General features: G+C 35.2%; 1 protein-coding gene across 12 annotated transcripts in view; it reads left to right on the top strand.

Moving 5' to 3' along the window:
- MANEA (mannosidase endo-alpha) overlaps positions 1–17,356 on the top strand; it is a 330,701-nt gene extending 313,345 nt beyond the window's left edge. For all 12 annotated transcript variants that reach the window (XM_081530764.1, XM_081530769.1, XM_081530767.1 and 9 more), the window contains 2 exons: positions 15,651–15,727; positions 16,549–17,356. In XM_081530764.1, the coding sequence (XP_081386890.1) occupies positions 15,651–15,727; positions 16,549–17,218 (747 nt within the window). In that variant the 3' untranslated portion in view covers positions 17,219–17,356. The remainder of the gene's footprint in view (positions 1–15,650; positions 15,728–16,548) is intronic.
- Positions 17,357–17,995: the final 639 nt, after the last annotated feature.

Here is a 17,995-nt window from a genome sequence, read left to right as displayed (position 1 = left end):
AGTGTACTTGATTTACAGTGTTTCAGGTATATGAGACTTAGTTTGTGGACAGCCTCTCCACACGACTCCCTATATCTCCTTATGTCTGCTGGCTTCTCCCATAATGATGGTTTGAGAGAGTTCAGTGTAGAAGGTGCAGTGTTTTGTGATCTAATTGAGGAAGTGATTGTCACGTATGCCCTATTTTATTGGTGTTTCTGCTGATAAACCTATCCTCGTACAGTGTGCAAGGCAAATGCACAGGTTTTGAAATATCAGGAGATGGGGATCATCGGTGGCGGTGTTGGAGACTGGTTACCAAGGAAGACTTGCAGATTTATTCTATAATGATAACACAATTCTGATTAAAAAAATAAACAAGGATAGCACAAGAAATTTATAGAGTGACCTCATTAATGAAAATATGTGCAAAATTTCCAAAGAAAACTTATATGAGAAGTGTTTATTAACAAGAATCTAAGAGTGGATTCAGGAGTGTGAAATCTTAATCCAAATCTCCTGCATTCAATCCTAGTTCAACCACTTACTAGCTGTGCCTCAGTTTCCTCATTTCTCAATGGAAAAAGTAACAAAATCTATTAATACCTTACATAGGGTGATACATGTGAAGCACTTAGTTGCTGGCACATGTTAAGTAAATCAAGTTTTATTGATTATTTAAAGGAGATAAAACATGATTATCTTGATATTAAACTTCTGAGGGAATAAAAACTCATTACTGATAGAATTCTTAATAACCAAAGTTCTTTAACTTGATAAAGGATATTCTTTAGTAACCTATATCAAACACCGTACTTAATGGATAAACATTAATGTTTAATGCTCAGTAAACCACAGTCAAGAATGCCCTTGATAGTCAGTGTCACTTAATATTGTAGTAGAAAGTCTGAACAAAGTGGTTTAACTTAAGTATAAAAATGTATTCTAAGTAAAATTTTCATTTTTGTACATGGAAAATATTTACAAAACCTGTGAATATACTAGATATAATGAGTCCAGTAAGGTAACTAGAACCAAAGAAATATGCAAGTCAATAGGATTCGTATATTACAAGAGAAAATATGGGAAAAACTACATTGAGAATAACATTAGCAGTAGATGTACAAAGATATTGTTGGCATTTTATTGAAGGAAATGAAAGATTTACATAACTGGGAAAACATGAATTTTATGGAAAGATTCAAAATTTCAAAAGTAACCATTCTCTCTAACATTTGTATTTCATTTTCAATGTAATTTATAAATTGAATGCAGTCCCAGATAAAAGTTTCAGTGAGATTTTAAATGAAGAATTTGATAGTCTATTCCAAAGTTTATAAATGTCAGGAAAACTTTAGGCTTTTTAAAAATGTTTATTAAACATTTAAAACTTGTCTTCCCAGATACTAAAATGTGTTTTAAAATCACAGAAATTAAGAATATGGCATTAGCATCAGTATACACACAGTGATCAGTGAAAATAATAGAGGGTCTAGAAACAAGTCATTTTATATGAGAATCTAACATAATTCAAGAATCATTGAGTGAGGTATAAAAGGAATGTTTATTAATGATCTTAACTTCATGATACTGGTTTAGTTTTTTGAATTATCTACCCTGCTGTTTTGTGTCCTTAGGCATTAATTTACATGTCTAATAATTCTACTTCTCAAATTGTTCTTTCTTCAAGTTTATTCTTTTTCAATGCAATGTGTTTGCAAATCTTACTGAAACATGAATTAGAGTATCTTTTAGCTAGAGACTATGTGCCCTGAGGTTGCTCTCACTCTTAAAAACTTCTTGCAGTTTATATAACTAAATGGAACATAGGCTGATTTGTCCAATACAGGTAACTAAGTAAGTTCTTTTAAGAGATAACATGAATCCCAGTTGAAATATTAATGTCCAAATAAATATGTGAAAAATTAGTCTTAATATTCCTTTTGCAGCTTAAAGACTCAGTAGCTACTGGGGAATACAAATGGAACTCTAGAGAAAGAGAAATACCTAAATAGGCAAGAATTTTTTTATTCCTATCAGTGAAGCCTCCTACTTTATAATCCTGAAGGTAAGGAAGCATCTCTTAAATTAGCTGACTGGCAAGAACTGTCATATGCCATGTCCTCAGTTTCTTTCAGTGAGCTCTTATTGGTGCTTGAAATCTGTGAGTAGACAGACCTATAGGTTCTGGCATCAGGTCTGATTCTGGATGGATAGTAGTGTAGTCGCTCAGTTGCATCCAATTCTTTGCGATCCCATGGACTGTAGTCCGCCAGGCTCCTCTGTCCATGGGATTCTTCAGGCAAGAATAGTGGAGTGGATTGACATTCCCTTCTTCAGAGGATCTTCCCAACCCAAGGACTGAACCTAGGTCTCCTGCATTGCAAGCAGATTCTTTACCATTTGAGCTACAAGGAAGTCCGTTGATTCTGGACAAATATGATTTATTTTCCATAAGACAGATACAAAGGCCACTTTTTTTTTGTCCAGGCTCTACTATAATCCTGGGAGATGGGAAGTAAGAGGCCTCCACAATTCAAGAGAGCTGGCAATTTTAGTACTTCCAGGACATTCTTAAAGGTAAAGTGAAATGTTCTGATGCATGAAGATAGCTGGCTGCTTCTATTTAAAGCCTCTGTGCAGAAGGAGAATGTGGCCAAGAGATGTGGTCACCAGCATACTTAATCTCTGTGCTTCAGATTGTATATATCATGATCAGAAGAATGTGGAACCAATCAGGGTAATAATTTCCAAAAGTTTTAGAAACATTTCTTGGTCTTGTGTCTGGTAATGAATTCTATCCAGTGCCAAAAAATACGCCAGGAACCACGAGACTGGAGTTCTTGTCCCAGCTGAATACTCTGGAATCTTCAGTTACTTACTTCATCTTTTTTGGCTTATCTGCTTCATTTGTAGAATGCCAGGATGAAGTGATAAGATGGTTTTATTTATTATATTTTTGTGTGATTTCTGTTGTGTGACGTTCAGCGTCAACATTTTTTATAATTAGATGAAAATTTTGTTTGTAGTAAATTTTGTTTTTGTAAAGAGTGAAAAACTTTGCTTCCAAATATGAGGAAAAGTTAATGTTTAATTAATGATAATAATTTACTAGAATAACTGAAACTTCTAAGGCAATACGATACAAATAGAAGAATAATAGTATTGTGAGTTCTGTGCTGATAAACTTGGGTCTAAATTCACATAACTGTTCACACCTGAAATCTTAAATGTAAAATAAATGGGTTCATTATTAACACTTTTTGCCTACTAATCTTTAAGGAAATAATCTGCCCTTCCTCCCAATTTGATTAGTATAGATTTCCTTCACCCTTTTCCCCCCAGAATAGCCCTTCAATTTATCAATGATTTTACTTTTAAAATATTCTAATGACTATAATAGATCTACTTCATTCTTGATTAATATGCTTCTCATTCTTGAGTTTGTTTTACTCTTTCTGTTTTTTGAGATGAAAGTGTTTTTATTTTCCTTCTTTGTTTAGGAATAGAGAGTTTTTAAGGAATTAGCCTCACAGTTAAGCTTTTGTCATAGCTCATTAGTTTTGATTACATAATGTTTTAACTAATATTCATCTCTAAATACATTGAAATTGCAATTTTGATTATTAATATCAACTGAAAGTCATTTAGTGAGTGCCTTTTAAGTCATAAGCAAGAAAAATAAAAATGACACTATTTACTTATTCTACATTATATTTTGCAAATGTACACTAATTTCTTTTGAAAGAGTAATTGAGTAAAAGTGAAAGTCGCTCAGTACTAAAATGTAAATCATGATTCTTCAAAAAGATTTAGATATCTGCTCTTTTATATACTTGCCTGCATATTCACTAGAACAAGTACTATAGCAGTTTTAACTGTCATTGAGGAGTCTGGTTTTGTAGAGACTAAATTTCACAGCTAGGTGTTTACCACTACATCATTAATAACACGTCAGTGAAATAATCTTTTGATGAAGCACAATAGATAGTTTTGATAGATTTTCAACAAGTATTCCTGTTTTCCTTCTTTTCTATGAGAAGAGCAAGTACACCTCTTGGTCCCATTGATGTTGGGCTTGGCCTGAAGGCTTGCTTTGACTAGTGAGATGTTAAAAAAGTCATGTATACCATGTCTGAGCAGTAGTAGTATGTGTTTCCATGGTTGTGTTCCTCTTCCATGCTAACAGCATGCCCCAGGTGCTCCTTCTGTCTGGGACCCAGAATGACAGACATATGGAGCAAAATTGAACTTGATCCTTAGTCTGGAACAAAACCAGCATAGCCAGTGCATAGACCTGTGTGTAGTAAACAAATGTTTGTCTTTGAAAGACACTCAGATTGTGGGTTGTTATTACTATAAAACATCATTACCTTAAACCTGACTGAATTAAATTATCCAACTGCTGCTGCTGCTGCTACTAAGTCGCTTCAGTCGTGTCCGACTCTGTGCGACCCCATAGACAGAAGCCCACCAGGCTCCCCCGTCCCTGGGATTCTCCAGGCAAGAGTACTGGAGTGGGGTGCCATTTCCTTCTCCAATGCATGAAAGTGAAAAGTGAAAGTGAAGTCGCTCAGTTATGTCCGACTCTTTGTGACCCCATGGACTGTACAGTCCAGGTAGTTCTCTAGGACAGAATACTGGAGTGGATAGCCTTTCCCTTCTTCAGGGGATCTTCCCAACTCAGGGATCAAAACCAGGTCTTCCGCATTGCAGGCCGATTCTTGATACCAGCTGAGCCACAAGGGAAGCCCAAGAATACTGGAGTGGGTCACCTATCCCTTCTGCAGGGGATCTTCCCAACCCAGGAACTGAACCAGGGTCTCCTACATTGCAGGCAAATTCTTTACCAACAGATCTATCAGGGAAGCCCAAATATATTCTTAAACACCATCTATTTCATTCTCCCACCTCCCAGCCTCTGGTAACCACCATTCCTTTCTGTGTTTTCAAGTTCATTTTGTTTTGGATTCCACTATAAGAGATACATAAAATACTTGTCTTTCATTGTTGGGTCTGTCTCACAACATGATGTTAATGTTCATCCACATTGTAAACAAATGGCAGCATTTCCTTTTTTCTCATGACTGAATATCTTTTCATGGTGTGTGTGCACACGTTTTCTTTATTCATTTATTCATTGATAACTCTTAAATTTTCATTGGAGTATAGTTGATTTATACTGCTGTGTTAGTTTCAGGGGTACACATATCCACTCTTTTTTTAGGTTCTTTTCCCATATAGGTCATTACACAGTATTGAATGAGAGTTCCTTGTGCTAAACAGTAGGTTCTTACTAGCTTTCTGTTTTATATATAGTAGTTTGTGTATGTCAATCCTAGTCTCCCAATTTAACCCTCCCTCTCATATCCCATGTAACCATAAGTTAGCTTTCTACATCTGTGATTCTGTTTTGTAAATAAGTTCATCTGTACTTTTTTTTTTAGATTCCACATATAAATGACATCATATATTTGTCTTTCTATTAATATGTCTGACTTACTACACTCAGTATGACAATCTCTTGGTCCATCCATGTTGGCTGCAAATGGCATTATTTTGTTGTGTTTTTTTTTTTTTATGGTTGAGTAATATACCATTGTATATATTAATATGCACCACATCTTTATCCATTCCTCTGTTGATGGGCATTTAGGTTGCTTGCATATCCTGACTATTGTTAGCAAAGCTGCAGTGAACATTGGGGTGCACGTATCTTTTCAAATGATGATTTTCCTACAGTATATGTCTAAAGTGGGATTACTGGGTCATATAGTAGTTCTATTTTTAACTTTTTAGGGAACCTCCATACTGTGCTTTGTAGTGGCCATACCAATTTACTTTCCCCTGAACAGTGTAGGAGGGTTCTTTTTCTCCTACATCCTCTCCAGAATTTATTTTGTATAGATTTTTTTGATGATGGCCATTCTAAGCAATGTGATATGATACTTCATTGTAGTTTTGGCTTGCATTTCTCTCACAGTTAGCAGTGTTGAACATCTTTTCATGTGTGTTTTGGCCATCTGTATGCCTTCTTGAAGAAATATCTGTTTAAATCTTCTACTCATTATTTCAGTTGGGTTTTTTTATGTTGAGTTGCATGAGCTGTTTGTGTATTTAGGAGATTAATCCTTTTTTGACTTTGTTCTTTTGTCTCAAGATTGACTTGGCTATTCAGGGTCTTTTGTGGTTCTATACAAGTCTGAGGATTATTTTTTCTATTTTTGTAAAAAATGACATTGGATTCTGATGCAGTTTGTGTTGAATCTGTAATTAGCTTTGGGCTGTATTGACATTTTAACAGTATTAACTCTTCCAGTTCATGAACTCAGTCTCCTTGAATGTTATGGTCATTTCCTGGTTCAGTCTTGGAATGATTCTAGGAAAGTGTACACTTCTTCTAGGTTATCTAATTTTTTTGGCTTATAATTATTCCTGGTAGTCTCTTATCACATGTATTTCTGACTGTCAGTTATAATTTATTCTCTTTCATTTCTGATTTTTTTTTGTCTTCCTTTTGTTTTCTTAGTTGTGTTTGAGTGATCCAGTTTCATTCTTGTGTATTCTGTCCAGCCCTTTGAAAAGCACCCAGGTTTTACGTAAAAGAAACCCATTTGCTAATTTTAAAAGCATTGGTCTGAGAGGCAAAGACCTGCTAGGATATTCTGTGGGGAAAGAGGCAGGAGGTCTCTGTTCACCCTCTACTTACTAAAGCCAGCAGGGCAGGTGCCATACTTGCACTCCACACCTACCTCACTCCAGGTAGTGGGTGGCATCACTGGGGTCTCCCTCTGTCATGCTCCAGAGCAAAGTATTTCTAACACTGTTTTCTAATACCATTTATTGAAGACTGCCCTTTACCCATTGTATGTTTTTGGCTCTTTTGTTATAAATTACTTGACTGTATATGTGTGAGTTCTTGACCTTTTAATTATATGTCCTGGTGTGGTTTTCTTTGGGCTCATTTTATTTGGCATTCTTGGGCTTGTTTGACTTGGATGTATTTTCTTCCTTGGGTTAGGGGATTTTTCAGTTACTCCTTCTCCCAATAAGTTTTCTGGCCCTTTCTCTCTTTCCACCCTTTATAGGATAGCATAAAGTAAGCATTCACATGGTAAGTGTCCCAGAAGTCCCTTAGTCTTCACTGTCATGCTCTGTGCTGCTCAGATTGGGTAAGTGCCTCTTGCTGTTTTTTTCTGCTTCTAGTCTGCTGTTGTACCTCTCTAGTATATTTATCAGTACAGTTATTATATTCTTCAGCTCTATGACCTCTTATATTTTCTCTTGTTGCATTTTCACTGTGTTCAACCTTTCTTCCCCCCTTGAATTTGGTTAGCATTTTTATTACCATTACTTTAAACTCTTATCAGGTTACTTACTTATCTGTGACTCTCTAAAGTTTGTTTTATTTTTCTGAGGTTTTATCTTATGTTCTTTCATTTGGAGCATATTCCTCCAAATACATTTCTTCATTTTGCTTGACTCTCTGTGCATTTAATGACACAGTCACCTTTCTCTGTCTTAAAGCACTGACCTTGTATATAAGATGAATCTTATCATTTAATACTTCCCTAACTGTCTCAAGCCGTTGTGGTTGTTTAAGCAGCCTATTTTGTTTTAATAGCTTCTAGTAGTTGAAGGTATGCCAAGACCAGTGTCCTTGAGGTGCTACCTGAAAGACTCCTGTTGATTGTGGCTGATTGAAAGTCAGACCCTCAGGCAGCAGGTTTTAACAAGTATGAATATATTCGGTCTTACAGGACCACAATGTAAGCTCCCCTGGCCTCCAGATCCAGGTGATCAACAGGTGTTCCTTCATGGCATCTGCAAAATCTAGGTCACAGGACATGTAGAAGCTCCTCTCTGGGAAATACTGTGCTCTGGAGCATGACAGAGGGAGACCCCAGTGATGCCACGCACTGCCTGGAGTGAGGCAGGGGTGGAGCGCAAGGATGACCCCTGCTGGCTTTAATAAGTAGAGGGTGAACAGAGACCTCCTGCCTCTTTCCCCACAGACTATCCCAGCAGGCCTTTGCCTCTCAGACCAATGCTTTTAAAATTAGCAAATGGGTTTCTTTTACATAAAATCTGGGGACTTTTCAATAGGGCTGCTTTTACACTGGTCCCTGGACTGAAGGAGTCTGCACCTTTAAGAGCTACATCCCTTTGGATATTCAAAGCCAGATATCTTGGGGACTCATCTTTCATGTGCTGGTGTTAGAAACTGGTATGCCAGATGTGGGATACAAACTGTTTATTCCTCAGGGAGAAGCTCTGCGTTTTGAGTTCCCTCTGGATTGTATGTCACTACTGGGGATGGGGTTTATGACGAGATTCTGTCTCAGCCTTTCCTACCTGCTTTGGTTTGATTTCCCTCTCATTTACCAGATGTGATGAGGTCACTCCAGCAGGTTCTTTCTGGAGGAAGCTGTAGATTTGGTTTATGGAGGGAGGTAAGTCTGAATCTTCCTACATCACCCTCTTGAAGCAGAACCATTTTATTTTTCCTAATAGAACAGAGATATAGTTATTTCAATAAAATTATACAGTAAAACTACAAAGAAACAAAAATATTTGATCACTGAGATTATCTGAGTTTTGTAAACAAGAAAGTCAACAGTAATCATAAGTAAAATGAATTGTGAAGATATGTTGACATGAAGGAAAATAACCAGAAGAAACACAAATAATTTTAAAATACAACATCCCAATTATCATAGCACATGGAAACTTTTCCATAAACAAACTTCTACTTGGTCACTTTTTAGTCCTGTGTAAATTTACACTCTGAAATTGATGTTCCACTATAGTTTCCACCTGCATGTAGTGTCTTTTTCATCCCTCCGCTTTGAGTCTCTCTGCATCCTTAAAGCTTAACTGGGTCTCTTGATGACACACCACACAGTCTGGTCTTATTTCTTTATCCATCCAGTCACTATGTGCCTTTTGACTGGTGAATTCAATATATTTACATTCAGAGTAAGTATTATATGTAGTAGTATTGATTGCATTCTGGTTTTGTATTGTCATAATTTTTTTCTTATCTCTTTCTGCCTACATTTCTAAATTGGTTATTTTTCATGGTGATATGCTCTTTCTTTTACCCCCCTTTTGTGGATCTGCTCTAAATTTTTGCTTTGTGGTTATCAGTTCAGTTGCTCAGTCGTGTCTGACTCTTTGCGACCCCATGAACTGTAGCACGCCAGGCGCCTCTGTCCATCACCATCTCCCAGAGTCCACCCAAACCTATGTCCATTGAGTCGGTGATGCCATCCAACCATCTCATCCTCTGTCGTCTTCTCCTCCTGCCTTCAGTCTTTCCCAGCATCAGGGTCTTTTCAGGTGAGTCAGCTCTTTGCATCAGGTGGCCATAGTACTGTAGTTTCAGCTTCAACATCAGTCCTACCAATGAACACCCAGGACTGAACTCCTTCAGGATGGACTGGTTGGATCTCCTTGCAGTCCAAGGGACTCTCAAGAGTCTTCTCCAACACCACAGTTCAAAAGCATCAGTTCTTTGGCGCTCAGCTTTCTCAAGGGAGGTTATATAAAACATCTCTTAGATATAACAGTCCATTTTAGGTTTATAGAAACTTATCTATAACCCCGTAAGTTATCCACTATTTTGCTCCTCCCTTTTATATATTGATGTTACAGTTTACCTCCTTTATTGTATATTTATTAACAATTTATAGTAGTTATTTTTCCTACTTTCATTTAACCTTTAGACTATAGTTAAGTATATGTGTGGCAGCTCAGTCATGTCTGACTCTTTGCAACCCCATGGACTGTAGGCCTCCAGGCTCCTCTGTTCACGGGATTTCCCAGGCAAGAATACTGGAGTAGGTTGCCATTTCCTTCTCCAGGGGATCTTTCCAACCCAGGGATTGAACTTGCATCTCTAGCATTGGCAGGCAGGTTCTTAACTACTGGAGCCACTTGGGAAGCAGTTAACACATTGTTGACTGGGGGATTTTTACAGAAACTAATGCCTATGGACTTTAATACATTTCCAGACAATAATGTGTTAACACACCATCCTACTACAGAGTTACAGTGTTTTAAGTCTAATTGTATATTTCTCATCTTTACCAGAGTACTGTGTAATTTTTTATGTTTTTATTTCAGCTTGAAGAACTCCTTTCAGCATTTCTTGCAAAGCAGGTATAGTGGTGGTGAACTCCCTCAGATTTTGTTTATTCTGGAAGGGCCTTTACTTACCTTTTCTAGCTGAAGGATAGCTTTGCTGGATATTCTTGGCTGGCCATTTTTATCTTTCAGTTCTTCAAATATGTCATTGCACTGCCCTGAGGCCTAGAGTTTCTACAGATAAATCTTCTGATAGCCTAATGGCAGTCCATTGTAGGGTTCAATCTTTTTTTTTTCCCCTGCTTGCTTTTAATATCTTGGAGAATGTCTTTTTGCATTGAGATAATAGGATAATCTACTAGCTTTGTGGACTTGTATGTCCAAGTCTTTCCTCAGATTTTGGAAATTCTCATCTATTATTTCTTTAACTCCCTGACCCTGCCTTCTGTGTCTGGAATCCTGTTTATCCTGATATTTTTCAGGATATATGGATGAATATCTGTAGATCATGTAGGCTTTCTTTGATCGTTTTCTTTTTCAGTTCTCTCTTCTCCTTTGTGTGATTTCAGAATTTCTCTCCTCCAAGTCAGTCATTCTATCTTCATGTTCTCTGCCCTGCTAAATATTCTCTGTACTACATGCTATCTAGTTCTAGAATTTTTGTTTGGTTCTTTTGAAAACTTCATTCTTTTTAATAAAGAATTGTTTTATTCACATATTTTATTCATGATTTTATTGAATTGTCTTGAGTTTTCTTGTAACTTGTTGAGTTTTTCATAACATCTGTTTTAAACTCTATCAGATAGTTTGCAATATTCTGTGCCTCTGAATTTGGCCGCTAGAAATAGATAATTTTTCTGTGATGCATGTTTCCTTGATTTTTCATATTTGTTTTAGATTTGCACTTTTGTTTTTGCATATGAATTAGTAGATACCTTCTTAACTCTTTTCTTTTGCCTTCAGCAGGTTGTATGTTATTGTAGTGTTGATATTAAGAGTTTTTACTTTGTTTTTGTGAATGTGTATCTGCTCTAGTCTTCTTTGTCTCCTCTTTTGAGTGAATTTTTAAACTGTTCGGCCCTCTCTTCTGCTTTTTAAAAGGTTGCTATACCTCCAGTTTGTAGTTTCTGAGCACATCCTCACTCTACTGGAGCTTTCTCTTGGCAGTGGCACTTGGGCACCCATACATGGAGCCCACATAGAGTGGCAGTAAAGTGTGAGTTTAGCACTGGGTACATTGGAGGTGCCTGCAGATCCAGTAGGGTAATCCCAGTGGGTCCTAGGTGGACTTCTGCTAAGAGCAATCTCTTTCCCACCAACTGAAGTTCTTATTTGCATCTTTTCTAATATCCTCCCTTCCCCTAGTTATAAATTTCATATCTTAGTACTCTAGGTACTGATGGAGAGAATGGATTTTTCCAGCCACTTTCCAGTCCAGCTGGCTTAGCCAGGCACTTACTTACCAATTTGCTTTTCCCGTCTCAGTGTATCCTTGGGCAGAACTTGATGCTAAGAAAATTTGTCTCCTGCCACCAAACTAGCGTTTATCTGTTTACTTATTTACTTACTTTTGGTCTCCAGTTATGTGCTGAATTCTCTCTTTGGGAGGATTAGACTTTGGCAAGTTCTCTGTCTCATATGTGAGTGCCTGCCTGGGTCTTCACTGACCCAGTTTTTGCCTAACAGGAACAAAAGTCTTGGCAGTTTGGCTGACTCCTCTGTTTCCCAGCTCAAATAGGAGTTTGTCTCTTATCATCTTCGTGGTCGTCGTGGTCGGTGAGACAACTCCTGGGTTCCTTGGCGTAAGACACTAGGTCCTAAAACACCACGGAGGCACTTTTGCTCATGTATGAATATCTCATATGTTGATTTAAAAGGGAATAAATAATAGGAACATTTTATGCCATCATGTTTCTAATCCTACTCTCCAGGATCATCAGGTTTTCACTTAAGAGGTTCACTTGGGGTGCATGGTTAAAATTAGAAGCATGAAATGAGGAAACATATGTATGACTCTTACTTCCCCTTCTAAAGATATTGCAAACATTTGATTTTATATATACATATATATAGGATTCTGTCATTTTTAAAGTGGTAGTATTGGTCTAATAGGTTTTTTTCCAAACAGAATAGTGAAATGGTGATACATCACATATTAATTAAACCTACAAAGAAATATCATTACCATTAATGAGTTAGAAACATGAAGGATAATATTAAGTGTTGTATATCAATAATAGCTTTTTGAATTACTATAAATGTATTGATCTGCCTTTTATAGAAAGAAAGCCATTTATAGTTTGCAACTTTGCAAGCAAATTAATTTTAATGTAGGATATTTGTTTAAATATGGTATCCTTTATATATAAAATGAAACTTACTTAGAAAATGTTGCATCTAAAGGGAGATTATTCAAGGTTACATTATGTAAGAGTATGAAAATACAAATATCCTTGTCAATTTTCTTTTGATTGAAATTAAAAAGCAAATACTAGAGCTACTGCAAAGTCTGCCCTAAAAGTACTTAGAGTATACTGCAGAAATGAATATATTTTGTTACTACTAAAACCTTTTTCTTTGTATAATATTACTGAAATTTTATTAAAAGTGGGAGATGAGTTACACTGAATGTTGTCTGACTTTAAAATTAATTCTATGAGAACTAGTAGCACTGATTAATACAAAATACATTTCACTTTAATTAAGGTAGTTGAAAACAAAGACATTTTATATTGCAGTAGCGCATAAGTCTCTAATTCCATACCTGCTTCATAGGAACCACTCTTAAATTAAAATATTATCAATAAGTTTACTAGATTTCCATAAAGATTTTTAATGGTAAGTCAGTAAAATTAGTAATAAAAATGAAAATTCTCATGGTTGTTTTGCAAATCTTAAGTAGATAGTACACATGATCTTCCCTTTAAATGACAGTCTATTCCACTAGTAATAAATGACCTACAAAATGGTTTTGGTAGCCAAAATTAGTTTTTCTTGATTTATATATAACCTTTTTTGGTTAAAAAAATTGAATTTTCTGTGCACAGCATTTTAAAAGTATTTTTAGTCTCTGCTTTCTACTATCATGGTAGTGATGTATAAACTACATCAATAAAGAGTATTCAATAATGAGTATTCTATTGTTCAGTATAGTATGTTTTTGATTTTTAAGTAATTTTGTTATAAATTATTTGAATAGTACATATTAAATGTAGATTATTTTGTAAAATGCTATTTTAATTGTATAGGAGAATCTGTCATTTAAAGACATTTGCTATTAACTGCATTTAAATGTAAACTTAATGTTCACACATGAAATAAGAATCCAGGTTTTTCTAGATCATACTTTGTTTTGCCTTTTTTTAAAGAAAGATATATCTGAATATAGACTATATTCCTACTTTTTCTTTAAAAGGAATAAGCATATAGAATGAACCACTGCACAGTGATCAAACATTTGAGCTTTGAATTCAGATTGCTTATATATTGCCTCCAGCTGGCTTGGTGACAACTCATTGAACCTGCCTTATTTTTGATTGCTTCATATGGAGATACTAATAGTAACTACCTTATAGAGCTGTGAGAATTAACTGAAGTTAAAAAGTATAAAATACTTAGAACATTATTTAAAAGAGAAAGCACTCATTATTACTGTTTGTTAGAATTCTCTGGCAACTTCTGTGTTCAGTAAGTATCCATCTTAACTTGCCAAGAAGGACTTATACCCTGAGAACTGTAAAACATTAATAAAGGAAACTGAAGATAATTCAAAGAAATGGGAAGATATACCATATTCGAGGATTAGAAGAAGTAATATTGTTAAAAGGGCTATACTGCTGAAAGCAATCTACAGATTTATTGAGATCCTTATCAAATTATCCATGACATTTTTCACAGAAGTAGGACAAATAGTCCTAAAATTCATATGGAACCATAAAAGACCCAGAACTGCCAAAGCAATCCTGAAGAAAAAGAACAAAGCATGAGGCATAACCCTCCCTTCAGGCAATACTATAAAGCCACAGTAATCAAGACAGCATGGTTTTGGCACAAAAATAAACATATGGATCAATGGAACAGAATAGAGCCCAGAGATAAACCCACACACCTACAGTCAATCTGTGACAAAGGAAGCAAGTGTATACAGTGGGAAAAGACAATCTCTTAAGCAAGTGTTGCTGGTAAAGTTGGAAAGCTGCCTGTAAATCAGTGAAGTTAGAATACACCCGCACACCATACACAAAAATAAACTCAAAATGGCTGAAAGACTTAAGACATGATACCATAAAACTCCTAGAAGAAAACATAGGCAAAACATTCTCTGATGTAAATTTTACCAGTATTTTCTTGGGTCAGTCTCTCAAGGCAATAGAAATGAAAACAATGAGACCTAATCAGATTATAAGCTTTTGCATAGCAAAGGAAACCTAAAGAATGGAAGAACATGTTTGCAAGTGATGCAACCAACAAGGGCCTAATTTCCAAAATACGTAATCAGCTCATACAATTCAGTTAACAGAAAAACAAGCAACCCAATCCAAAAATGGGTAGAAGGCCTAAATTAGACATTTCTCCGAAGAAGAAATACAGATGGCAGTAACCAAATGAAAAGATGCTCAACCTACTAATTATTAGAGAAATATAAATGAAAACTATAATGAGATGCCACCTCACACAAGTCAAAATGACCAACATTAAAAAGTCTACAGATAACAAATGCTAGAGAGGGTGTAGAGAAAAGGGAACCCTCCTACACTCTTGGTGGGAATGTAACTTGGTGCAACCACTGTGGAAAACACTATGGAGGTTCCTCAGAAAACTGAAAATATATTATCTAGCAGTTCCACTCCTGGGTTTATATCCAGACAAAACTATAATTCAAAAACATACTTGCACCCCTATGTTCATAGCAGCACTGTTTCCAATAGCCAAGACACAGAAGCAACCTAAATGTCTTATCAATAGATGAATGGATAAAGAAGATGTGAATATACATCTGTGATATACATATACATATGTGATATACATATACACAATGGGATACTACTCAGCCATTAAAAAGGAATGAAATGATCCCATTTGCAGCAACATGGATGTACCTAGAGATTATCATACAAAATGAAGTAAGAAAGAAACAAATACCACATGCTGTCATTTATATGTGGAACCTAAAACATGACACAAATGAACCCATCTATGAAGCAGAATCACAGACATGGAGAATAGACTGTTGGGTGCTATTGGGTGGGGAGGGATGGAATGGGAGGTTGGGGTTGGTATATGTAAGCTTTTATATAGAGAATGGATAAACAACAAGCTCCTACTGTATAGCACAAAGAACTATATTCAATATCCCATGCTTATACCATGGAAAGGAATATGAATATAAAAAAGAATGTATATATGTATAACTGAGTCACTTTGCTGTACAGCAGTAATTAACACATTGTTACTCAACTATATAAGTCAACTTCAATAAGGTATTCATCTTAAGGTTAAGTCAGTTTATTAAAAACATGGGATATGATTTCATTTTTATTTTTACATCATAATTTTTTCTCTATCAATGTTTTTTGTTTTAGGTCACTTTTCACATTGAACCATATAAGAATCGAGATGATAAAAACATGTACCAAAATGTCAAGTACATTATAGACAAGTGAGTTTCTTCTCTCCTATAAATTGCTGTTATATTTAAATTATATTTGAGAGATTTGAATGACATAGTATGACATTAATATCAATTTAATTTTGTAATGAATATTGCAATCATTTTGAGGAACATTTCTGAATTTCCTTATAATTCAGTTTCTCTATGAATAATTACAGGTTGCTATTTTTACTCTTATGTGTATATTAGACTATGATGTTTGTCATCTAACATTTTTAAATTGTTACAAAATTGTAACATTTGTAAAAATAATTTACAAAATTATTCTGTAAATTTTATGAATATAAAGTCTTTTTTTAAAAAAGTTCAGAATATGAAATGTGAATTGCTATTAGATAATGGTAGATTCACATCCAATATTTTCATTTATCTTTCAGTATGTTTACAAGGAAAGAATTTATTAATACAGTTTCATTTTGTTTAAGGGTTTACTGATAATAGTCTGTGACAGATGCCATACTCTTATAAAGAAACGTGTCAGCAACAGTTGGGGAGAACACACACACACAAAAGAAGTATTTTCATGTAGAAAAATGGATTTTTTATTATGTTAGTCATCATTTTTAAACCTCAATATAAGTAATTACTTTCTTGTTTGTTAATGTCTTAATGTATCCAGTATCTCATTTCCCAATGTGTAAAATTAAAAATGCATTTTTAATGATTACACTTACATAGCTAATTCCACAAAGAAGGTGAACAATGCACTTAAACTATACCAATTACCTTCATTTTCAGTACATAAGTAATTGGCTATGGTAAATAAGTCATGAATTTTCATTTTATTTTCATATATGTTTATATTCTAGATATGGAAATCATCCTGCCTTTTACAGGTACAAGACTAAGAACGGCAGTGCTCTTCCAATGTTTTATGTCTATGATTCCTATATCACAGCATCTGAAAAATGGGCCAATCTGTTAACCAGCTCAGGGTCTCAGAGCATTCGCAACTCTCCTTATGATGCATTATTTATTGCACTTCTAGTAGATAAAAAGCATAGATATGGAATTCTTCGAGGTGGTTTTGATGGAATTTACACATACTTTGCCACAAATGGCTTTACTTATGGCTCATCCTATGAAAACTGGGCTAAGATAAAATATTTTTGTGATCAGTTCGACCTAATGTTCATCCCAAGTGTGGGCCCAGGATACATAGATACCAGCATCCGACCGTGGAACTCTCATAACACTCGTAACCGAGTCAATGGGAAATATTATGAGACTGCTCTGAGTGCTGCACTCCAAGCCCAACCCAGTATAATTTCCATCACCTCTTTTAATGAGTGGCATGAAGGAACTCAGATTGAAAGAGCTGTTCCCAAAAGAACCAGTAAAATCGTGTACCTGGATTACCGGCCTCATAAACCAAGTCTTTATCTAGAGCTAACTCGCAAGTGGTCTGAAAAATACAGAAGGGAAAGAGCAATTTATGCATTAGGTCACCAGGAACTTAGCACACAATCTGTTTCTTAATGGATTGATTTAAATTTAATAATTATAGAAATTACTTAATTTCAATACATTCCTTTTGTTTTGAGTTATGTGAAGAAAACTGTCAAAATCAATATGTACTGTTACCATTATCTCTAATAAAAATAATTTGTACATCGTTAAGGATAGTAACATCATTGCCACCTTTCACAGTGTTACACTGAGGGAAAAGTTGTGCAAATAATATTCCTTATGGCATAAATTTGCTGAATCTGTGACTGGAATTGAAATCTTGCTTTGATAGCTGTTTTAATTTCACAATAGGCAATTGCTTGTGTTTCATAGAGTAGTTAGCACACAATTAATCCTACTAGTATTCTGTGCCCAAAGAAATAGAACTATGTATATATTTGATATGTCTGTTGAAGAACAAAGATGTAAAAGATAATATACATGGTTCATTTTTTAATGATCTAATCAACTTTGTCCTATTAGCATTCAGACTCTGGAAAACGTTCCAATAATTCTTCAGAAGAAAATATGCCTTAAGCCTTACTAAGATGAAGGCCTGCTTTCTGTAACACAATATATATCATCATATGCAGATTTCTGGTTTCCTAGAGCTTGCTAGGTATTTTGCATGTCTAATGTTTCTACTCTGTAATGATGAATTCCAGACTTCAGAAGGAAAATCTTTTCTTAAAGGCTTTTCATCAAAGTTAAGGATTGCTTCTCAGTGATTGAAAAAACATAGCTGATTTACAATTATTATGGAAATACAATGCCTAAAATACTGTTTTTAGGATATCTTGTCAATCT

This window comes from Giraffa tippelskirchi, chromosome 9 (assembly GCF_054371585.1).
Source record: "Giraffa tippelskirchi isolate mGirTip1 chromosome 9, T2T-mGirTip1v1.2.pri, whole genome shotgun sequence".
NCBI classification, from domain to species: domain Eukaryota; kingdom Metazoa; phylum Chordata; class Mammalia; order Artiodactyla; family Giraffidae; genus Giraffa; species Giraffa tippelskirchi.
This window is presented reverse-complemented; position numbering and strand designations above follow the sequence as displayed.